General features: G+C 38.8%; 3 protein-coding genes across 6 annotated transcripts in view; all 3 read right to left on the minus strand.

Moving 5' to 3' along the window:
* Positions 1–3,927: 3,927 nt before the first annotated feature.
* Positions 3,928–9,043, minus strand: gpr132b (G protein-coupled receptor 132b). Its single transcript, XM_036581641.1, has 2 exons — positions 8,951–9,043; positions 3,928–5,208 (listed from the first exon to the last, which is right to left on the minus strand). Exon 2 carries the CDS (start codon positions 5,201–5,203, stop codon positions 4,121–4,123), a length of 1,083 nt encoding a protein of 360 aa, XP_036437534.1. The 5' UTR covers positions 5,204–5,208; positions 8,951–9,043; the 3' UTR covers positions 3,928–4,120.
* An 879-nt stretch (positions 9,044–9,922) lies between these two features.
* Positions 9,923–19,164, minus strand: vipas39 (VPS33B interacting protein, apical-basolateral polarity regulator, spe-39 homolog). Its single transcript, XM_036581640.1, has 19 exons — positions 19,081–19,164; positions 18,554–18,646; positions 17,808–17,910; positions 17,256–17,387; positions 17,112–17,144; positions 16,956–17,020; positions 16,775–16,831; positions 16,127–16,219; positions 15,950–15,983; positions 15,264–15,366; positions 15,055–15,082; positions 14,701–14,774; positions 14,537–14,612; positions 13,767–13,889; positions 13,091–13,132; positions 12,753–12,929; positions 11,580–11,669; positions 11,355–11,459; positions 9,923–10,458 (listed from the first exon to the last, which is right to left on the minus strand). Exons 2-19 carry the CDS (start codon positions 18,644–18,646, stop codon positions 10,438–10,440), a joined length of 1,449 nt encoding a protein of 482 aa, XP_036437533.1. The 5' UTR covers positions 19,081–19,164; the 3' UTR covers positions 9,923–10,437.
* Positions 19,165–20,597: 1,433 nt separating this feature from the next.
* The window catches only part of cdc42bpb (CDC42 binding protein kinase beta (DMPK-like)), a 65,754-nt gene continuing 61,926 nt past the window's right edge, over positions 20,598–24,425 (minus strand). For all 4 annotated transcript variants that reach the window (XM_036581643.1, XM_036581642.1, XM_036581644.1 and 1 more), the window contains 3 exons: positions 23,820–23,928; positions 23,618–23,688; positions 20,598–22,484 (listed from right to left, as the gene is read on the minus strand). In XM_036581643.1, coding sequence (XP_036437536.1) covers positions 22,356–22,484; positions 23,618–23,688; positions 23,820–23,928 — 309 coding nt within the window. In that variant the 3' untranslated portion in view covers positions 20,598–22,355. The remainder of the gene's footprint in view (positions 22,485–23,617; positions 23,689–23,819; positions 23,929–24,425) is intronic.

Below are 24,425 nucleotides of genomic sequence, written 5' to 3' on the forward strand. Positions count from 1 at the left end.
ATAGACTTTTCAGGTCTAACACTGAGTGAACATATGTTTTGAATCTGATAAAGCCTTGGAAGGAAGCTAAGAATGAAACCAGTTGTTTGTGGTTAAGGTATAAATGAGAAATAAAAATGGGGTGTAAAACTTTCTCCTGCACAAGTGACATCTGCAGATGATCAATGTGTAACAGTATGTAATATTTGCATACTATTTAATAGTTTTTTACAGCGAGGAAACAATATACAGTATGCAGAGGTTTGAACACTCCAGGTCAGATTACATGTTTTGTTAAATATCTAAGTGAAAATGAGTTAACATCCTCTACAGGGAGCAAACTTTAAAACATTTTTCTGCTAATTTTAGTGCACAATTTCTACAACCCCATTTCCAAAAAAGTTGGGACGCTGTGCGGAATGTAAATAAAAATAGGATGCAATTAAATATGTAAACCATATTTTTAAAGGAAAATATTACAAAGACAATATATCAGATGTTGAAACTGAGAAACGTTATTGTTTTTGCTCATTTTGAATTTGATGACAACAACACGTTCCAAAAAAGTTGGGACGGGGGCATGTTTACCACTGTGTTTCATCACCTCTTCTTTTAACAACACTCTGTAAGTGTTTGGGAACTAAGGAGACACTGCTGTAGTTTTGAAAGTGAAATGTTTTCTCATTCTTGTTTGATATAGGATTTCAGCTGCTCAACATTTAAAGGGCTCATTTATCGTATTTTTCATTTCATAATGGCCAAATGTTATCAGTGGGTGATGTGTCTGCACTGCAGGTAGGTTAGTTTAGCACCCAGACTCTTTTAATACGGAGCAATGCTGTTGTAATACATGCAAAATGTGGTTTGACATTGTCTTGCTGAAATAATCAAGGCCTCCCCTGAAAATCATCTGGATGGCAGCATATGTTGCCAAAACATGTATATATCGTTCAGCATTATTGGTGCCTTCACCAATGTGTATCCCCTATACCATCATGAATACTGGCTTTTGAACTGTGCACTGAAAACAAGCTGAGTCGTCTTTAGCCCAAAGGACACAGTGTCCATGATTTCCAAAAAGAATTTTGAATGTTGATTTGTTGGACCACAGGACACTTTTCCACTTCCCCTCAGTCCATTTTAAATGAGCTTGGGCCCAGAGAAGGTGGTGGAGTTTCTGGATTCTGTTTATGTACAGTTTCTTCTTTTCATTTTAGAGTTTTAACTTGCATTTGTGGATGCAGCAACAAACTGTGTTCACAGACAGTGGTTTTCAGAAGTGTTTCTGAGCCCATGCAGTGATTTCCACTATAGTATCATGTCTTTTTTTAATGCAGTGCCGCCTGAGGCTCCCAAAGATCATGGCCAGCCAATACTGGTTTTTCGCCTTGTCCCTTGCATACAGAGTTTTCTCCAGATTCTCTGAATCTTTTAATGATATTATGTACCGTAGATGATGAAAAGCATACCCAATCATGTTACTGACCTGTTGTCAATCAACCACCAGGTGTTTTTTTAGCATTACACAACTTTAGCAGCCTTTTGTTGCCTCTGTCCCAACGTTTTTGGAAGGTGTTGGCATCAAATTCAAAATGGGCAAATATTAAAAAAAAAAACAATAACATTTCTCAGTTTCAACATTTGATATGTTGACTTTGTACTAATTTCACTGAAATATAGGGTTTAAATGATTAAATATCATTGCATTTTGTTTTTGTTTTTTTACATTTTGCACAGCGTCCCAACATTTTTGGAAATAGGGTTGTATTTATTCACTATTTATTAACATATTAGAAAGTTTGCAATTTTTGCACATGCCACAGTTTATGTTGTTTTTTCCAATATACTAAATTCAGAAAATAAACAGTAATTGTGCAATAAAATGTGCTGAACTTTGTTCTCTGTTGAGGATGTGTTAACTTATTTTCACCTAGAAAATCAACACAACATGTAATTTGACCAGGGGAGCCAGAATTTTTGCATTCGTCTGTATCTAACCAGCCAGTTTGGCAATTTAGGCTGGAACATCAGATGCATACAGTAAAGAAAAAGACAGTTAAATCATTAATCGTAATTATTTAAATGTCAATCAATTGTCAGCTGAAATTTCATATTCATGAAAAGCCTTCTTAGATGGGGGTTTAGAACAATAAAGTGACCGTCCTGCTATGACTCTCACAAATCTAAAGCATTTGGCCTGATAAAATTCACAGATAAAGGGTTGAATACATGAACTAACAGTAAACGTTGTTATTGCTTTGTAATGTACATTGTTTGTAAACAAAGGTAAATTTTGGCCCAAAGAGGGAGACTGGTTTCAACTGGGTAATAAAACACATAAAAGATGCTTTTCTCAGTAATACTTGGGACTGTAACATATGTTTACTGTAAACAAATATAGTTTTGAGCATAAATTAGCTCAGTACATTATCCACACTGAATGTAAAGTGGTCAGACGTGATACACATCAGTTAAAATAAAACTGAAAACTGTTTTTTTTTCTTCTTTTCATTGATTCATAATGTTTTATTCAGGATCTGTGGTCTTATCACCAAAGCACATGTCAGAACGAGCATAAAAATTCTCATTTTGCATGCATGACAAGTCACATCGCTCCAATGGCTGACAGTAAGGAGGTGTTTTTATGTATTTTAATACCCATTTCTTTGTGTTCTCCTGGAATACAACAGAGAAAGTTCTCTGACAGCATAGATTAAATTCTGTCATTTCATATTTCATTTGTTATGTTTGTTGGTTTATACCTAACCGCTCGAAGAGTTTTCTCTTTTAAATACCTTGTTGAGATTTCATATCCAAGCAGCTCACATTTCACTACCCTTGAAAGCTTTATCTTCTGCCTTTGGCCCCCACATCAGCTCTGAAATGATTAGCATTTTTCTATTAATCCAGTCAGACTCCACAGCAGGAGCTTCAACCCAACATGGCCTGATGTTTCTTCTTTAGAAGTTTCTTCTCCCTCGGCCTGCTTCAGCATATTTTCTACACATACCATCCCCACATCAGTCTTTTTCAGCTCAGGGGGTCTTAGTGGTTGGAACTGGTTACATGCTTGAATACACGTGGGAATACAGGTTTTCTATGACCACAATCTATGACCACAATAAAAGCCTACTATGTCCAAATGAAAGCTATTCTATTTATGGAAATAAAGACTTAGACTTCATTTTGCTACAAATGTATTTTATGCATAAAACCACAGTTATACAAAAGATTATAAATGCATAAAAACAAAATACATTACACTCAGAAATAGAGAAAAGAAATTCCCAAAGCTGTTTGGGAATTAGGCTTAACTTACCAAACAAATAAATCTTTACGAATATTCAGGCATTTTCGAGAACATAGAGAAAAACAGCACTAAAAATTGAGACACTGATATCGAGAGCATGCAGTTCATCTTCAACTGTTTATGATAATCATGACAAAACACACTGAAAACTTAATTTGAAATAAATGTGCACAACTGCAAATTATCCTATAGTCACAATCTAGTACTATCTTTGGACATAAACTGCAAGGAGTGTATGTAACTGTATGTATGCTAGAAATCAGCAACAGACTCAAGTATAGCAGTGCATATCGTGATACTAGATGACATTTTCACGATTCGTATCATGATAATTTATTTTAATAAGCTGGAACAGACAATGCTCCAGCAAAACAACAGTGCCATACTTAAACGAAATGTAATTAAAAACATGAACTTGCAGTCTCCGGATAATAGAGTGAATCCTTATACCCCTTGGGTCTAAAGCCCTTTTTAATGAAACATGCAGTTGGTCAGTGTTTTATTAAACACTGGCGATAGCTACGGTATGTTCAAAAAAGCTTATTGCAACACAATGTCTTGTGATACGTTCACATTGCTTAACGCTAGGGAAATAGCTGCTAATGAGCAAACTCAAAAACCTCAAAAAACCAAAGCTGTAATTGTCCTTATATTGTCCAAATATTGCAGTAATACTGTCCACTCATCATCTGACTCACTTCCAGGCAGAATTTCTTCTGAAGCAAAAGCTTGACTTTTTGGTATTTTTTCCATTTTCATCATCTTTCCTGTCAGCTCCAACACAGGCATGTTTTGACGTGCCGTGAAATACTGTCATTAATGCTTGCAAAACTAGCATGGTGTAGGAGTCCTCGTCTTGTCCTGGTCCTGTATAGGAAGCATGTCTGAAGAGTTTTTGGAGTTTTGCATCTTGTGCTGGCTGCTCTCTGTGGAGCGCTGGCGGAGTGCAGTGCGAGTCCAAAACCCAGCCACGCAGCTCCGGATCTCCTTATGGATATTGTCGCTGGACAGCACATACAGGATAGGGTTAATGGCGCTGTTGATGGTGGACAGGCCCAGCGAGATGGTGTAGGGCGTGTAGACGCACCGCTCAAAGTGGCAGTCCTCCTGCAGGTGGGGGAAGTGGTAGGTAATTGCACGCATTAGCAGGATGATGTGGTATGGACCAAAACAGACCATGAACAGCAACACCACGGCTACAGCCAGGAGGCGCACCTTGTCCTTCTGGCAGGGTCGTAGACCAGTGCTGGCCCGCACGTTGGCAAGGATGGCCCGGTTAGTGAAGATCAGCACAGCAAGTGGGGCAAAGAAGCCCAGGCAGAAGCGGGCATAGTTGAAGCCTGTGATGGTGGCTGTGCTTTGGCTTGGCTCAAAGCAGTGACGCTCTCCTATGGCAGCATTGCCCTCAGGCATGTTAAAAACAGGAGCATGGCCTAGGCCTACAACCACACAGATTGTCAAAGTAACCAAAGTGGCGAGTCTCTGGTGCCGGAGCCCCCGTGACTCCACAGCGTAGACCACCGCCACGTAACGGTCGATGGAGACACAGCAGAGCAGGAAGATGCTGATGTACATGTTGGTAAAGAATACGTAGCCAGTCACCTGACATGCCAGTGAGCTCCAGGGCCAGCGGTGCCCCCCGTTGACATAGATGGCCCATGTGGGAAGCGTCAGTAGGTATGTGAAGTCGCAGATGGACAGGCTCAGCAAGTAGATACCAAGCACATTCTTACGCCGCACCTGGAGATAGGTGAGGTACATGGTGGCCAGGTTGGCAGGCAGGCCCACGATCAGCACCACACTATACAGCACCACCAGAGGAATACGGTCCTCATTGTACGGGGTGGTACAGGTCAGATTCACGTTTCCATTCATCACTGTCACAGAGGTCTGAGTCACAGTCCGCTCATGCATGGTCCCTACAGCCAGGCACAGAAGCAAGGAAAAAAAGAGCATTTTAAAAACAGCTAAAGAGAAAACACCTTTCTGCTCATGTAGGTGAGCTATAACCACAACCACACTACTTACTGCTGTACTTGTTTACTGTTATATTAATCTTTTTTTTCTTTCCTTATGATTGTTATTTCTTTTTTCCCCATATTTTTCCCCCACTTAATTCATATGTGGGTTTCACTTGGCTGTGGACCTTGTTTCACAGAAGGGGGGGGGGGTTGTACCATTGTCTCCTACACTGCTGTTTAATAACATAATATAGGTTTCTATCCATAACACTATATAAAACCCATATACATATATAGTACTGTGCAAAAGTTGTAGGCACCAGAGAAAATTATTTTTTAAAAAGATATTTTCCTAGGCAGTTTGTGTCTTTTGCTCAGAAAAACACTAACATTAGACTTAACATTAACACAAAACATTAATCTAAAAAGTATTGATTTTTTTCTATGTCACTGTGCTTGTTTATCCATTTCCAAACATCTCCTTGAGGAAGACCAGTGTTGCTTGTAACTATCAATAGTAAACCATCAATGCCTAGTTTGACTATTCAACCTTTTAATTAAATCAGGTGAGCTGGTGATGCAATTTAACAAATCCATGCAATGGCTAAAGAACACAGAAGAAAAATCTGCTACCAAACTTTTTTTTTCGATAAACTAGCTCAAAAGACATATAGATGACGAGTTTTGTTCCAAATGCTGTAAATCTAAAGGACCTGTTTTGCTAAAAATAAGTTAACACATCCTCTACAGAGTATACACTTATGGCAAAATATGGAATGTTTCAATTTTATTGCACATTATGGCTCATTTGCTGAGTTTAACATATTGGAAGAAAATAAAAACTAAATGTGTGTGTATGTATATATATATATATATATATATATATATATATATATATATATATATATATATATACACACACACACACACACACACACACACACACCTTATATATATATGATATATATATATATATATATATATATATATATATAAGGCAGTTGCCATTTTTGTTGTGTAAAAATTTCATGATGAACGAACAAACAGAAATGGTCCATGATTACTTGGGAAAAAATATTTCTCCATTTACTACCATTAAAAGTTAAGAACATATTTCCTTGTCCTGTATAGTTACCTTTTTAGAGATCCAATGTTATACACACACACACACACACACATACAATGCCGACTAGCTAAACAAAACTCACAATGCAAGGCACTCATTTTTAAGAAGAATATGTTTCTTTCACTGCATTTTTTCAACACACTCTCACTATAACTTCAAAAAGGGGAACAGAACGAAAAGTCCAGTTCCTTTTTTCATGAATTTAGGCTCTTGTCTGTAAAACAGTATAATGCAACAGAGGGGTTCACCCTTAACCAGCCCAGATCAGTGACAGACAGTGACAATAAAGACCACAGCATCCTTGCGCACCAGCCCACTTTCAGCGATGCAGCACAAAACAACCCCCCACTCAAGCCAGAGGAGCTTCCTCTTGTCCGTGCCTTCGCCTCCAGCCTAACGAGACAGCTGCTGAAATATTCATCTAGTCTCTGCGGAGATGGGGAAAGCAGCAGGAAAAAGAAAGAAAACAGGCGGCCTAATTTACCCATCGGTCTGAGATGAGTGAGTGACAGGTGCCACAATGGAGTTAGAGCTCCACTGGTGGAAACTGCAATTGGAGCATGTCTGAATCGATCACAGTTTTGTCAGGCTGAGCTGCTTTGCACTACAAATGAATAAATTAGTGCAGCAAATGAGCTCAGTAGGTGGAAACACTGGGTAGACCTAATTACGAATTACGAGCAATGCCAGTACATCTCCCGCTGAAAAGTGGAAGTGATGGTGAATGAACTGAATGAAATGAAACAGAATGAAACAACCTAATAGAATTAACAAATCACTTCAGTGATTAGAAATAGAGGTTCACTCATGAAGAGTCAACAGCCAACATACAATAAAGGGGCCATACAGCTCCCCAGCATTAAATCAGTTGAACTGAATTCTCTGGACTGATGGAGTTTGATCCAGTACAACTGGGATGAGTTGGAATGGTGTTTTTGATCCAACATCAGCACCTCACTAATGCTCATGTGGTTGAATGCAATCAAATTCTCAAAGCAATGTTCCATCTAGTGCAAAACCCAAGCTCCACCTTCTTTTCTCAGCCCTCCATTCGCTGCTTAAGAACTGTTGCTATCTGCCATTGCTTCAAGCCTTCAGGTTATTATGAGTGTGCCAGTGTTTAAATTTGAAGCTCCAGCTGCAGTTCAAATAAAAGAACTGGGGACATCTAAAAGTGAGATTCTGTTCCATAGAGTGTGTCACTTTCTAACAAAAAAACAAATTTAAAATACGTCATTTTAAATGAAATTGGTACTTACAATTCTCTTCTATTACGAATTTTTTGATGAGCTTTGTGAAAATGTCAAAATAAACGTCTAATGTTACGTCAATGCATTGAGTTATCAAGGGTAAGACATTAAGGCCTAACCAAACATTTATTTCTGCCCAACGCCACTGAGAAGTTACACTATGTTGCCCCAGAAATAAATGTTTGGGTACTTAAATGCATCAAGTTATCGAAGGGAAAATATAAAGGCCCACCCAAACATTTATTTCTGCCCACGCAACTGAGACGTTCCACTATGTTTCCTCAGAAATGAAAATGTGGTTTTCTGACAACCACCAAGCAACACTTAACGTACATCACTAGTACAGCATTGCTCACATCATTCAGTGCTTCTTCTAAATAAAGCATTGGGGCAGGGCTGACAACTTGACCTTATAGCACATCTGAAGCTCTTAGTAATAGCTGGAGATGACTGCGTCACACAGAAGCCCTAGAAACCCCTCTCTGCCTTCATTTTTTTTCCATGCCCTCCGTCCATTTATTCTTACACTTCAGCAGTGTTAAGAGCGACACGATACATTTCGGGCCAAGAAAAGAGCTTTTTATTCACCTGTCTGCTCTCATTAGGGTGAGAAGAGTGACAGGAACCGCTCAAGCGCACGAGGGCTTTTCAGAGCCACTCGACTCAGCCTGAGGTAAAAACTAATAAATAAAGAAACAAAACCTCTGAGAACTGTGGGGTCTCAGGAACGCAGAAACCGCTTCCGTTACTATATGAGGATATGCGATTATATTTAAGGCAAATGTAAGCGAGAAGTATGTTACACATCGGAATGGGCTTCATTAACTATTAAAGCATCTTTTGTTTACCTCAAATATCATAACCCATTTTACTCTCTGGACAACAAAGGCATTCGAAACTACACAAAAGAGGACACAACAGCGCCTGCTCGTCCTTTTAGCCAAAAGACAAGTTTATTTAGGATGTTATCGCCTGAGACAGTCGTTAACCTCCTATAAAGGTTGAGGAACTTTTTACAGCATAGACAAATAAGCACAGCCGTCAACTAATGTCAATTCAACGTGATGCTACATGAGAAGAAGTAGGCTGTTACTAGTTTTCCGCATTGCGAAGCGTTACCGATCAATTGAACGTTAAGTTCACACGTCATCGCGAATAAAGACGTCTGGCCAGGGGTCTCAGGACAACTCAGCAACACAGTCCTCAGTACCAACTTCAGTAAGTGACGTCTGATGGGAGTGAAAACTGTACTCAAAAACACACTTACACTAAATCCTGTACCAATATATCACTACTGAGTGAACGTATAAGAAACTAACGTTACCTGTAAGTGCTGAAGAAAGCGCTGCTAGCTAACCTTCTCTTCAAAGCAGCGAGTCTTCATTACTGACCACGCGCCTCAGTGCAGTAACGTATGTCTCCTGCGGACTGAAGAGACTGTCGCTGTGGCTTTCACACAGGCTGAGTTAGTCTGGTCACGTGGTCACAGCTACGCTCATCACAATACAGGATGGGTGGTTGTAAAAACCAGGTTTCTCCAGAGAGAATAAATTGACCAAGGATTAATCAATCAACACTCCTGCTGTGTGGTACACTGTGGACAGATCCTATCTAGGCTCTGTTGACACACCCAGCATCACAAGAGAATTTCATACATTTATGTGCAACTTTCTTTTTCTCTTCATTGAAAACAGTGATCTCGAACTTTTTAATGCTATTGTATATAGAACCGCAACAACTCAAAGAACCACTTGAACACATAAATGGTTCTCTATACTTGGAACCCAATGTGTTTTGTTGTGTTTTTTAAAAATCACAGTTTTGAAAACTCCACCATTATTATATCATATTATTATTATTATTGTCATATAACCTTTTTGGTATTATATAAAACCCCTTTTTGTTAAGACATCTTGGACTAAATTGCAGTGTCAGTGTTCACCTTAGACTTAACCTGGGTTAAGGAAACTGGCCTTTTATTTTTAAAAAAATGTAGACACTTGATTATCCAACATTTCTTCTGAAATCAAGAGTATTTATACAAGCTGTGTGCCAAATTGAATGCCTCAGCAATGAGGGCACATTAAAGGCACTGAATTCAATTAAAAAGTTCTGGATACTTTAGGAATAGTGTACAAAGCTTTCCAGTATCAACATGAATTAAGAGCTGCAAATTGGTTTACAGTAGAACTCGTCCAGAAATTATTCAAGCTGTAATTTTTTTCCTCCTCTTTCAAAGCTAAGCGTAAACAAAAAGTGTCTGGACTATGCATGATCAGGGATTTGTCAGTTTAAATAAGTTTTCATTAAATAATTTTATTTTCACCTTTTTGATACAAAAAGCCTTTGATCAGGAATGTTCAAAACAGAGACACATGGCATTGTAAGTGGGGACTAAATACAGTGGTATCCGTGCAGTGCTGAGCAGCTCCTGGTATTGCACTTTTAATTTTCCTTAAAATGCATGTTAGTGTTCAGCTGTCATTGGCAAAAGGACACTTGGCAGCTCTACAGTCATAACAAGCTTATAAATTAAAAGACGAAGATGGAAATATTATAAGGACAAAGATAATAAAGGAAGTATAAAACGTTTCTTTATCCATGACCCAGGTGTCGTTTTTTTCAATGCTTCACTATCATGGCAAAGTTACCACGGCTGGTTTCAGATGGTGAAATTGACATAGTGAAAGCCTTTCTTTTGAGGTCCTTTTAGGGAGTGTGGCCATGTGTCAGCTGAAGCCTCCGAGTAGGCTCATTTCAAAACGTCTGTTTTTCGAAATGTCGTCCTCAAATTTGCAGGGTACACAAGAGTCAATTCTTCCATCTGATTTGCTGTAGGAGAGAAAAGTGTGTCAGCAGATTGTACTGAAATTCAGAAATATGACATATTACCACAGCCAGTTCAGTATTTGTCAAGTCATTTCAATTCAGAGGAATGCAAAGTGGATGACAGACTATGAGGCCAAAAGTTAGTAGATATACGCTCATCCAACATTTTATCTGAAATCAAGGGTATTAACAGAGAGTTTGTCTTTCTTTGCTGCAGTAGCAGCCTCTACTCTTCTGAAGAGGCTTTAAACTACATGCTGGAACACTGCTGTCAGGATTTGGTTGCATTCGGCCACATAAGCATTGGTAAGGTCAGGTACCGATGTTGGACGATTAGTTTTGGATCACAAACACCACTCCAACTCATCCCAATGGTATTCAGTGAAACTCCGTCACTACAGAAAATACATTTGTACTGCTCCACAGCCCAATGCTGGGGGGCTTTATACCCCTCTAGACGACGCTTGGCACTAGGCATGATGACCTTAGGCTGGTGTGTGGCTTCTTCAGAGTGTCTAATTCTATTGACAGTGCTTTTCTATGGAGGTAACACAAGCTGTGTGTGCACAATTGAATGCCTGTGTCAGCAATAGGTGCAACTTAAAGTAGCTGATTTCACTACTAAGAAAGGGTGTCTTGATACTTTTGTACATACAGTACATACTACTATTGATAGTAGTGACTATATTTCAGAAACTATAAATAAAAGGAACAACAGGAATGACAGCACGATGAGCATGCGTTTATTAAAATTTTGCTGCCATTGTGGAATATTGTGGGGGAGCTTTAAAGGGTGTCACTCCGAGGTCAGTTCAATTGCACGTCTGCATGCCTATTTCCCAAATGTGACAGGAAATTACTTCTGAATGTGTTACTCATGGGGCCACAGTTCCTCTCACCATGTTACCGAGGAGCTCCTCAATCTTCTTGTCTTCTTTTGAGCCACGCTCAACTTTCCCTCGGTACACAATCAGCTGCTGCCGGTCTTTCAGGTCTCTGTATGTCTGATTGGTACAAAAACAGCTCCATTATTCTGTAAACTGGGATGTGCTCATAGAAAACAAGAAAAAAATGAATGATGATATAAAGTGTCAGCCTAAATGTAATAATGTAGATAAACTCACATCAATGACTATGTCATGACATTTATATTTCTGAGCCAGGCTGAGCCTCAGCTCTGGGTCATCAATCAGGTTCATGTATTCTTGCAACACCTGAGAGAGAGAGAGAGAGAGAGAGAGCAGCACTGACACTCAAATATATACTATAACAAAAAAAAGGATTGAATGAATAAATAAAACAGGTTAAAATGAAAGACCCTTATTTGATCTGAACCACATTTATATTCCAAATTTGTGTATACTGTTGCTATCGCTTATCCACACTCTTAAAAATAAAGGTGGCAAAAAGTGTTTTTTAGATGGATGCCACAGAAGAACCACTTTTGGTCCCCGTAAAGAACTATTCAATTAGGGCTGAACAATTCATTGTTTTTATATTGTAATCAAATCAATTTTTCAAATCACAAGAGCTACAATTTTAATTATATCTGGCATTCTTCAGCATTGTGTTAACAAACTTTAAGTGGGGATATGTGATCTAACAGAGCTTATCAACTGTCAATCTGTCATTCAGTGTTCAAGTCTCAAGTCGAAAATAATTGCATTTAAATCACAAACGCAATATTGGTCAGAAATAATTTGCTAAACTTCCTTCGGGACCATCCATCCATCCATCCATCCATCCATCCATCCATCCATCTTGACTAGACCCCATTATCTTTCCAAAATCATTCAGCTCTACTTTCAACACATGGTTCTTTAAACAATCATTTTTGTTAACAAGATGTGTGCAAAGAGTCTTTTTAACGTTTAAAGAACCTCCACATGATGTAATGGTTCTACACCAAAGGTTTTTCCTAGAACCATATGTTTATGCCAAGAATCATGTAAGATCCTTTTTAAGAATGTCAGTGTAGAAACACAACTGAGGAAAAATAAAAAAATTAATGAACATCTCTGTGTCACACGATAAAACAACCCTGGTCTGGTGTACAAGAGCATATTTTGTGAGCAGTATGCATCTATGTCTATGCATGTTAGACTCACATAGTTTAAAATATATTCCACATCATATATTCACACAAGCAGTAAACGTTAAAAACACATACATCTCACTTAAATAGAAAAGACGAACTGATAAGATCAATGACAGATGACAATGACAATGATAGATGGCCAACTAAACATCACACAGCTCCCCCTAGTGAAAGAAGCTCAGTACTGAAAGAGACGGACCTGTACAGGGGCGTTGTTTTTCTGCAGGATATCCACCACTCTGTGAAAGCCGATGGGGGATCTCTTCTTGGTGTAACCCAGCCAGTTCTTGGTGTTGAATAAACTATCCACATCAAACCAGGATTTCAACTTTGCCCTTGCTCCAAGAGCTGTGAGGATGTACTGCTTTTCTGAAATCTGCCAATGAAAACATTTTGTGATCTTTGTGTCAATAGTTTCCCAGCAAAACCAACACAGTTCACTGAAAGTGAATGCAAGGACAAAAGTAAACTTTAAAAAGAAGGAAAAAAAAACTATTGCTTCCAGCAAGTTGATAGGACTTGAGCAATATGCCTTACCCTGAATGTTTTCCTGATGTTAGCTGGACTGCTGAAAGTACCCTGCATGTAAAAACATATGACAAACTTGATTTAGTGTTTGTGTATAAGGTTCTGTAGGGTATGGCTGAGGATACATAAACAAATACATGGTAGGTCCAAAAGTATCCAGACACCATTTTTAATTTGTGAATTCAGCTTCTTTAAGGGGCACCCATTGGCATTTGATTGTACACACACTAGAATAAGATGCTCTGGAGAAACTGTACATGACTCTAAGGTCACCATGCCCAATGCCACACAGCACTGGGCTGCAGAACAGTGGAACTGCATTCCTTGAAGTGATGGAGCACCACTGAATACCTTTGGGCATCTGTGATCCAGAACTAGTCATCTAAAATCTGTTCCTGACCTCACTAATGCTCTTGTGGCTGAACTCAATCAGATCCTTACAGAAATGTCCCAACATTTAGTGTAAAATCTCAGAAGATTGGAGGCTGTTAGTGTGACAAAATGGGTACTCTCTATTTATACCCTCAGTATAAATAAAGTTCAGAATAAATGCTGGATAAGCAGGTGTCCAGAAACTTTTAGACATTCAACACACTTCATACATAATTATATCCATATTTAGTCCATTTCCAACACTGCGACTGAATTCAAGGTGAAATGTGAAAAATGCAGTAAAAGTGCTTACATCAGACTCTCCGTAGTGGTAGAAACAGGAGTAGTACAGAGTGGTGATAATTGGCATGTTTAAGATGGAAGCCTTTCTTGGGAACTTCTTAAAAATCTCTGCTTCTCCCCTCTTGTCATTAGCCTAGAAAAGAAAACACAAAAACACAAAATGAGGTATCAGCTAATTTTATATTAGACAGAACTGAGAAATCTAAATTTCTCTTCAAGTGGAACTTCTGATGTGACTATCAGTGGCTATGTAAATAGCATATTTAGTGCCTAAAAATCCATTTCACCTTTAAAAGGTAAGTTTTAATACAAACACAAATCGAGTGAATTTTGAAGTCCATTTCATTGAATTGAAAAAAAGAAGAACAAGGAAAAAACAAACAACAACAACAAAAAAGAGTACTGCGATTTAGGTTGTGACCACCCGCCACATTTCTCGAGAAACCCACAAGTGTCATGCCCTTCTCATTTCCCTCTCCACTCCCCTGGACAGTTCTACAGCACATTTCCAGTAGTGGAGCAAAATGTAACCACCCACACCCCCTCTACACTCATTAGAGAGAAAAAAAGGAGAAGAAAAACATGAAATACAGAAAAGTTAAAAAGAGAAACAAGAAAGAATGAGAAAATAGCGGCCGTGTCACATCATCGCAGTTTTAGAGGGAGAGGTCAGACAAAAGTGTGGTTACACAGACAAACCACAGTGCTATCTTGAAGTATTCTGAGTCAGAGTCTTGCTTGGTTTCCACCATGGCTTCTGACAAAAATATCAGCTCTCACCTCTATGATGATTTGCCTCTCCAGAAGTGTGTAGTGATCTTGCACATGAGTAGCATCATCTTGTGAGAAAGGGAGACTGACAGAAAGATACAGAGCGACAGTAAGCCCCTTACACCAATGTGATTTACATTATGTGGATTTATACGGAACTATTTTTTTTATACCTTAGACAGTTTTTAAGGAAGTCTCGTCTTCGGCCTTCATCCTTAATATTCAAATGCTCCTTGTACTGCATTAACTACACAAGTATATTTGGGGGAAAAAAACATCAGTATTATGTTCCTGTGACAATGTATGGTGATATCAGTGTGCTATATAAATATGTTTCAATGCCACACTGGTTAGTTATGAGCAAACAATTAGGGAAAAGTTTAAGTCAGAAATTTTCATTGACATTTATTTCCCTTCCCCTTTTCTGCTAAGCTCAAAAATATACAAAATACATGAGAACACAAGTATATCTTGTTTGATTATGATGGCAGTTGTTAAACAAGAGCTACACAGTATTCATCACTCACCGCCATATCCTCTGTTCTGCCGAGGGCCCTACAATCAAACAAAGTCATTTGATAAGAGCTGATTACAGTAGTATAACGGAAAGAATGGCAGTTATTCAAATTCAACCAAACACAGGCACAGGCAAATAAGGTTAAAAAAATGTGAGAGGTCTTACAATGAATCTCTCTTAATCAACAAGGAAATAAAGAGAACCAAAGCACTGACTTACTTCATCAGCTCCACCAAAAGCTTCTGCTCTCCCATCTCTTTCAGATAGTGAACATAATGCCGCAAAGCTATTTCTCTCAACATTAACTCCCGGAAGAGGATTTCTGCAAAGGCATTATTATCATCACATTTACTTTCATGCTCTTCACTATAAAAGATGTTTTGGTTACACTTTATTTTGTCTGCTGTAGAATAGCTACAGATGCTTAAATTATAAACAAACCTGAAACGACAACATTAAGGTTAGGGTTAGGTTTATTATTAGGTTTAGGATTAGGTTTAAAGGGCCCATATCTTGTAAAACCAAGGCAAGACTGCTTTTTAAATGAGGTGCAATACAGGGCAGTCAATCAGAACAGAGCTCATTTATATATACCACTCTTAAAAGGCACAGTATCAAAACAGCCTATTAAATTCTAAGAGATTGGAAAATAGTAAAAAAAAATAAAAAAAAAAAAAATAATAAAAGAAATTATGTTTTTTGGCACATAAAACCACACAAATGTTATAAGTGGACCTCAAGGAAGAAGTATAATACAATAAAAATGTAGGATATGGGCCCTTGAATAAAATCCATTACTTACAAGTTAACTTAAAATTCAATCACATTTATTAGATATTTAGTTGAATGTTAGAATCTTAGTTTAATGGTTAGTACAAAAAAGTACATAAATAATGACCACTCACCTTTACTTAATGATTTCTTTAAATATATTAAGACCTATGAGAAAAGAAAGTAATGCACATTTAAACAATGGTCAGTCATAACCAGTTTTAGATAACTGGAACGCCTGCAAGCATCTTCTTTACCAGTGTGGTAACATCTGTGCAAGGTGTAACTGAAATATGAGATGAAATGCTTACTGCAGTAATGACATTGCCATCATTTTCGCTGACCGCCTCGTCCAGGAGCAGCAATTTTTCCTGCAGAGAACGAAACCTCTCCAGGGAAAACGCCTGCACAAAAATGTTAATGGGTTTAATGACACTATAAACAACCAAAAAATAAAATAAATTATGAAAACTAAGATCATAACAAAGGACTATGTAAGTATTACTGTGATCATGGCAGCTTTGAATGGGAAATGTTCTTTCTGAAATTCCACTTTTACTTTCTTTACAAAGTCTGAGCCAAAAAAGGACAATAGAAATAATTTTTTTTTCTGATATTTGTCGCACAAATTATACTTATTTTTGAAAACAAAAACAACAAAAAAATGCTACTTCAGAACACCAGGTGGCGATATTACAAGGTCAGGATTGAGAAGTGTAGCCGTCCACTTGAAACAGCACAAACCAGTGAGCCAGTTTTGCTAATTATTTTCACTGCTGAAATTACTCAGCATGAAAAAGACTCATAGTTGGGGGAAAACATCTCAGAACAATATGTTTACAGGGTTTGCAAATGTATATAATGATCATCATCAACTCTCAATATCAAATGTCCTGAATTGATATATTATGGTAGGATTTTTGGCCATATTACTCAGCCCTATTCTAGACTGCCCATACCTTTCCTTTCCGCATTCTCCGAACTGTCTCCTCAGGACTCCAGTCACTCATATAGTCCTGCAATCACAGTTCATTACAGCCAGGTTAATGTCATTCCACCACTGTAATCGTGACTAAATCACACACATAAGCTCAACCCCACCAAACAAAGTAGACTAACATTTGGGCAGTAGGTACACACCTTACACTCTGACTTTGGCTTGCGCAGTTCTGGCGCATATGCTCTGGTAGAAGTGTCAGAAAAAGCTAGAAAAAAGAGAGATTTCAATGTAACAGATTCAGTACATCTGAATACACTTCCTTTAGTCTTGATGACAAAGGTCTGCATTGCACTTACATTCAGAAAAAGACTGGAATTGCTTGCTCCTTCCTAATGAGATAAAAAATTGAAAGGTAGGAAATAAATAATATGAGAAAAAAAATACACAAACACAGACGTAGGCCTTTGCCAAGTCAAAACAACATATGACCTGCTGATTACCTTTGAACAAGGAACTTAAGGAGTAACCAGAACCCTGTTTAGGCAACGAAGGGGTGGTGTCGATTTTTGGAAAGCTTTGTTCTCCACCTGAACGGATGCTGGAAGCTGTCTCTTTGACAGACCAGGTGATACCTGTAATCCAACAAACAAGCCCCAGTGGTAATGGCCCAATGCAACTGGAAAAGACACAATCTGGACCAGTTTCCCCTAAGCCTAACCTAAAAATTATTTTCAGTGGTAATTCATGATTCACAATGCAATTTAGTCTAAGACTAGGCTTCATGCATGTCTGGGAAACCAGCTTAAAGTGTCCAAAATATTGTAGACAACTGTTAATCTAATGTTTCTTCTGAATTCAATGACAATAATAGAGAGTTTGTCACCTCTTTTGCTGCAGTGACAGCCTCTGCTCTTTTGGGAAACCTTTGCACTAGATGTTGGAACATTTAAGTGATGATTCAATCCACTGATTGGAAGGGGTCTCTCAATACTTTTGGACATATCGTGTATGCTGCGATAAAAGCAGAAAACTGCGAGTGAAGTCTGGCTTACTTCCAATGGGCTCCCCACTCCAGCTGACCTTCTCCACATCATCATCATCGTCATCATCTTCATCAACAAGTATGCTATTCACTGCACGTTTTGATTCTTTCAGCTGAATAAGGGGGAGGGGGGAGAAAACAAAAAGGAATTAAACCTTTCCTTTTACTATTTTATTGTGCGCTTTAATATTACATCAATTTTTTTCAGAAATATGATCTTTGTGACAGACAGTAGAAATCCTTAACTGCCTAGACCAGAGGTCACTAAAAGGCGGACCGCGGTCTAAGTCTGGACCCAGACGCTCTCCTATGCGGACCTGGACCTATAACTGCTAAACTATGGAAAATTATTTAATTTCGACAGGGTGGTCCTATTTTAATCGACTCGAATGAGTGATGCACACGCAGGGGAGGGACGAGGCAAAACACAGCAGTCGGAGAAGAAAGTGAGCCATATTATTTTACATGGTGTGCTCTAAAAACAGAAAACTGACAATAAATACTGTTGAAATATTACTGAGCTGTACTTTATTTGATTTGACATTCAGTTGTTGACTGCATAAGATGTTGATACAACTACTAGGCTACTTCATTATATACAGTATATGGCACTGAATCATAATGCAAGTTAGACATTATGATGTTCCGGACCTTTGCTTGAGGAAATTTTCTTTAACTGGACCTTATTGAATTGTAATTAAATACCCCTGGCCTAGACTCTGAGTCTGAAGCACAGGGTGCTTTGCTTAAGCTTACCTTTGTAAATTCATCGTCTTCGTCGTCAAACGTGAAGGCACTGAATTTGGAGCTGTTCCAGTATTCATCATCTTCTGGTTTGGGTCTTGTCATCTACACCGGGAGCAAATGTGCACAACAAGGCATCACATTATACAGTAACACCAGCTGTTTACCTAAACAAAACAACTCGCCTGCCTCCTCCTTGTTGTTCACCATGACTGGTTCAGCTTGCTGAAAACAGGGTTTAAAGTGCGTTTCACTTCACAAAATAGCTCATGTTCATAATTCTCTTATTCTTTATTCGTTCATTACTATCTGTCCATCTTTAAGTTTGCGCTCTAATATTGCCGAAGAGGCGTTTGAGGATCTGTGGGGCTGCTTCGAGCTGTCATCCTGCACTACAAGCCTTTATTTCGCTATTTTCACACAACACAGAAATATATTCTAAAGTGTTTCAAAGACAAAATACGATATAATGAACGTGTCGCCTGAGTGCAGCCTGGACAGCCATATATTAATAACCAAAAATCATAAATCCGACTTACCTTCGAAATATTGAAGGGAAATCAAAACCATGAAACGTCAGTCACTCACTTCCGGTAAGCCATCCTTCTCAACGCTTGTCAAAATAAAAGTTCGAAAATCTCCGCAACATTTCAGTATTTTTTACATTTGTGTTTTGGTGCCCATCTGGAACTCGAGATTCCCCGCAGTGAACATGTTTAAATAGTCATGGGTCAGTTTCCCTGAGACGGATTAAGCCAGTCTTGAATGCCAGTGCAGATTTGCCTTTGAAAAGCTTTTGTAGTCTAAATTTACGAAGAATTTAATTTACCACTATAAAATTTCCACTTTTTCTAAATGTAGTCGATTGGCCGAGCCATATTTGGGGTATTAATTTAGCTTGTTTAGAACAGGAACGGCAAGAATACCATAATTAACAAAGACTACAACGCATTAGTCACGTTTCTTTGAAAATACATCGACAAAACATCCTACATCCTAATCAAACCGTATTCAGGTCTTTATTAAGGTCGCGCAGATTTCTCAGTGGTGGTTTAGGACACAGAAAGACTTAATATAAAGTATAAACATGAACAAAACTGCAGGCGGCCACTTTAGAAAAGAGTTTGTCGGAGCAAGAGCGCTGATCAGAATTTGTGTCACTGACAGTCAAAGGGATCTGATCAAAGTTTAGTCCAGTTTTGTGAACACCAGCCCTGGGGGTATCTGAAATGTCTGCCCATTGTGCAGTGGTTTTGTCTATCTTCATAACTCAGTGGCCCAAGTCTGTGTGAGCTCACGTGGTTTTAGACAGGCTGAGAAAAGTTTTGAGGACGTATTTTCACAGAAACAATTTGGGTGACTATTGAGTACTAGTGTTTGTTTGCAATGTTGGCCTTGTAGCTCCAGTTCTACACTAAGGAAGCAAAATTTGGAACCCAAACCTGTCTTTGTTGATTAACCACATCTGGGGTAAGTGAAAGACCGTGTACATTAGATTTTTTGCCAAACTTCTCTCTTTCGTTCAGGACTGGAAACCCAGTCCTGTATTTTAAAGTGTATCCAGACAACCCTGGAAAATTCTTTGCTAACAGAATGGGACACTCTGTAGCAGCCACATATGAGTGTAGGTCACCATGCCCAATGCCAAGTGTTGAGAGGGATATTAAACTCCTGCGCACTGGGCTGTGGAGCAGTGCACCTGTGTTCTTGGAAGTGATGGAGCACCACTTAATATGTTTGTGATCCATATTCAATCATCCCTTAATTTCAGAAGAAACGTTGGATGAGTGGATGAGCAGATATTTACAAATGTTGACATAAGATCTATGTATGTATGTATGTATATATAAGAAAGAATACAGCACACATGCATCAGATTATACAAAGTCACACAACCTTGATTCATTGCCTGAATCATTGTGCATAAATGATAATATCTGACCATAATTAACTGAACAAACTCCCTGTTTTGGGCCCTGTTCTCTATCTAATGTCCAGGTGCAGATCCAGCCCCTTTCAACACTTCCATATCACACACCGTTTTGACAACAAAAACACACGACAGATACTCTTTTTATTGTTTGTTCAAATTTATGAGGCTAACAATTCAATAATTACAAAGATTTCAACGTGTGATTTGTTTCTTCTGAAGTAAAAGCAGTAGTGTTTTGAGGATAAAGTCCCATTTTTTTTTTAAGGAAGCTGAAAAGTCAGGTGGAGGGGACGGGGGAATAGGAACAGGAAAGAAAGACCATCAACACAAATCAAAAGAAATTTCCTTGGACTAAAACATGTTCATGTGCAAGTTTCATACAGTGTTTCAGGGAGGGGGGGGAGAGGAACACAAATAATAAAACATCACCATTAGCCTGTCTTGTTAAAAACAACTGAAATGCTTTAGCGGACAAAGAGTTGCTGTAACACAAAATGGCACTGAAGGCACGCTAGTGAGAAAATGGATATGACAGTCATGCCTGTAGCTCTCATGTTGCGGTTCTGATTCCACCACGTACATGAGCGTTCCACATTTATGATAACGTCTATGTTCGAGAAACTCGCACAGGGCCGCCTGTAGATACTCCTTAATGCAACAATTTATAAACTAGGGACTGAGCATGGCTATGGTGAGAATCTTGATCACATAGTTATTTCTTTACATAGCACATAAAAGCAGCAGCAGCAGTTTCAGAAGAACTATTGAAATCCTATGAATAGTATGGTCTTTTAGCTGTGTGCCATTTCTCTTGTTAAAACACTTATCTATATGTAAAGTCTTATTACTGTTCAGTTTCTTTTTCTTTTGTTTTTTCTTTGTGGTAATGTGCAGTGTTCCACCAGTTAAGTATGTTTTGTCTCAAATGTCTAGGTTAAAACAATGATATTACAAAGGCTGCCTGAAAATTCAGATCTGGGAGGGGGAAAAAAAAAGAATTACATTACAATAAAAGTGCCCACTTGTTTGGCTTAAAATCCCCAGTCTGATAAGTGTCAATGCCTCTTTGTAACTGCTCTGAGCCAGCACTCAGACTACGTAGAGAACGGTCACTGATAAAGAACAGCAAAAAAAACTTTTTCATTACTGGTCCAGCTACGTCCTTGTCCTTGGTCTGCAGAATCATTAAGAGTCCCTCAGGTCCTTCCTACCACCACATGATGAGTGAACATATCCACTGAAATATTATACACTTAAAAACAGGAAAGTCTATTTTCCCTCACTTGTGTAATTTTACGAAACAGAAAGTCTCTTTCACGATCAGAGCAGTTCATGATTACAGATATTTTTTGTGAGCATAGATTTTCTGACATTTTTAATTGCCTGGCAGCTGCTAGCTACCCATTCATCTTCTGAGTTAAAAAAAAAGAAAAGAAACCCTCACAGGAGCATGACATGGAATTGAGATAAATCAAAAATCAACATACTGATGATTAGACCCTGTTAGCTATGCTACCACCGTTGCTCCAGCAGGGGGCAGACTTTACACACATCCAGATGCCAGACATGGCAGGAGCTTTGATTCTCATCCAGGCTCGCTTTGCATGAGCCAGGCAGCACACTCCACTAGGAGCACATCACAGAAGTTTTCCGACTGTATGTCGGTTTCCCAGTTCTGTCCAGGGGATTTTTTTCTCTAGCCAAGCAGCCTGGAGAGTGAAGAGTTTTGGCGGTAAAGGTGTCTTAGGTGTCTAGAGATGAAACCGGGAGATGAGAGTCTGAATCTTGGCACTTTGTAGCGAGTCCTAACTGACTGGAGAGCAGTGGGAAGGAAAGTGTGTTTCAAAGTGAAGGTGGGTGGAAACAGGGCAGTCTTCTTTATCAGCCATCCAGGGTGTGCTCCAGGCCATCCAGGGTGAGCTGGCTACGATGGGGGGAGTTTGGGCTTGGGGGGCTGCTGGGGTTAGAGCTGTTGGACGGGGTGGAGTGTTTGGTGGAGTCTGAGTCAGGCTGCAGGGAAACACAAGAAGAGATCACTAAGTGAGAAATACAACTATGAAAACTAAGGCCTTTTCACATGTATCAAAATAAGGAGGAAAACATTTTAGCCTCCTGAATTTTGCTCAGTTTTGCTTTATGTTTTCATTAAAATGTAGTGCAGACGTGTCGGAACTATGTTCAGTTCTTTTAAATGGGCGTCAATTGTGAATATTACAACGCCTCAATGATTTTAAAGATACATAACTTGGAAATCATTAACCAAAGTCGGGTTTGGAAAAAACTCCATAAAGCTAGAAAAACCTGGTGGCAGCTTCTCTGATTGATCAAGACTATGTAACGGTGTTACAGACAGTGGTGTAGCCATAGCAATGTACACAACCCCAAGACAGCAAGCTGTAGGCTTTCTTTAGCCTTTTAAGCTTGTATTGTCTGGCAGAAATCAGACTGTGTAAGGCAAGTAATTATACTGGTCTGCAGGCCTGCAAATCAAAGCCTGCTGCTTGGAACACCCTGCCTTCATCTTTGCTGTGCGCTATAATGTGCACAATATGGACACTCACAGTGTTGTTCTTGAGGTTTATGACATCAGTTTTTATGAAGTATCATCGCCCTCTACTGTGCTGACTTGCTCATGTGAGCGATTCTGATTCAGTCGTTCTTTTTTCTCATGTGGATGGAGACTTTTTTTAAACACATTTGTTTGGATGATATTTTTATTTTTATTTTTTTAGGATGAGTAAAAATTTTATGTTTTTAAAAGGTAAACAGACAAAATATGAATGAGGCCTAAGGGAGGAAAAAAACAACTTTGTGTGTTCACCCTCTGCATATTCTTAATTTATTAATGGCCTCTTTTAAAGCCGTGGTGAGTGACTGATCAGCAGAGCCTGAGGGTTTACTGCAGCTGTGATTTACTTTGAGAACTGGGGCAGTTATTGCTGACCACAAAACCAGGGCACCCAAAAACACGGAACTCTTTTTGTGCCTGAGGTTGACATATGATCGAAGCTTGTAACAATAGCAAGAAATCATGTATTAAAACAGCCTACTTGACAGAGCCAGGACAGAATAAAATAGAAGCACCATTTGACAAAGCACCTGAGTACATTCCTTGAGAAGAGACTGCATTTAGAGACTTTTACCTCTCTCTCAAAGTCCTGATCAGGATCTGAGATATTGCGAGATGACCCGGCTCCAATAAAATCGCCACCCCCTACAAATACACACGCAACCAATGAAAAACATTAATACTGACTGGCACTCTCACAAAATCAAGGCAACATAAATGACAAGCATGATAAGCATTTGTGTGTGCGTGGGAGGAAGTGGTGAGACATGACTAACCTGAGGCAGTACGTGTGATGTGAGTCTTACTCCTCTGTTGCCGTGAAATACTAGAGAGGGGGCGTGGCTTTTCCCTAATTGAATCATCCTGAGAAGAGGGCATCACACTCTGTAGCAGTGGGCACACAATACAGACAGTTAAAACACAGAGGAAGTAAGTGAAAGGCTTGTGTTTATGGTCTTCATACCGTCTTCAAAACTCGTCTCACTTTTTTCTCCACACTGTTTTGTTTTTGGACAAAACAGCGACACAGTGATCCAACTTTTTCTCTCACAATATAGACCATACTGATATTTGAATTCAGGGTATCAGCAGACATGGAGCACTGATCTGATACCAGTGCTCTGTAAAGGCACTCAAGTTTTGTAGTGGCAAAGTAACTCCATATACATTAAATCAGATACGATATTGTTTCTTGCTGTACTGTTCTGACTAGTATGTAAAGTTTGATTCTATCACTGATTTACCAAATTCAGTGATAGCATGCAGAAAAACAAAAAAACAAACAAACAAACAAAAAAAAAACATATGCTAGGGTTGGGCAGTATAACTGTAATAAGATATACCGTGGTTATTTATATACCTATCAGATTTCTGTTCCATGT

This window comes from Colossoma macropomum, unplaced genomic scaffold (assembly GCF_904425465.1).
Source record: "Colossoma macropomum unplaced genomic scaffold, Colossoma_macropomum, whole genome shotgun sequence".
Taxonomy (NCBI): domain Eukaryota; kingdom Metazoa; phylum Chordata; class Actinopteri; order Characiformes; family Serrasalmidae; genus Colossoma; species Colossoma macropomum.

Excerpts from the sequence above, each read along its gene's own strand:
- gpr132b (XM_036581641.1), bottom strand. The coding sequence starts at position 5,203 with ATGCATGAGCGGACTGTGACTCAGACCTCTGTGACAGTGATGAATGGA.
- vipas39 (XM_036581640.1), bottom strand. The coding sequence starts at position 18,646 with ATGACAAGACCCAAACCAGAAGATGATGAATACTGGAACAGCTCCAAA. Across the intron at positions 17,388-17,807 it reads GAGTGGGGAGCCCATTGGAA|GTATCACCTGGTCTGTCAAA; the intron begins GTAAGCCAGACT and ends GTTGGATTACAG. Across the intron at positions 14,775-15,054 it reads GCAGAACAGAGGATATGGCG|TTAATGCAGTACAAGGAGCA; the intron begins GTGAGTGATGAA and ends ATACTTGTGTAG.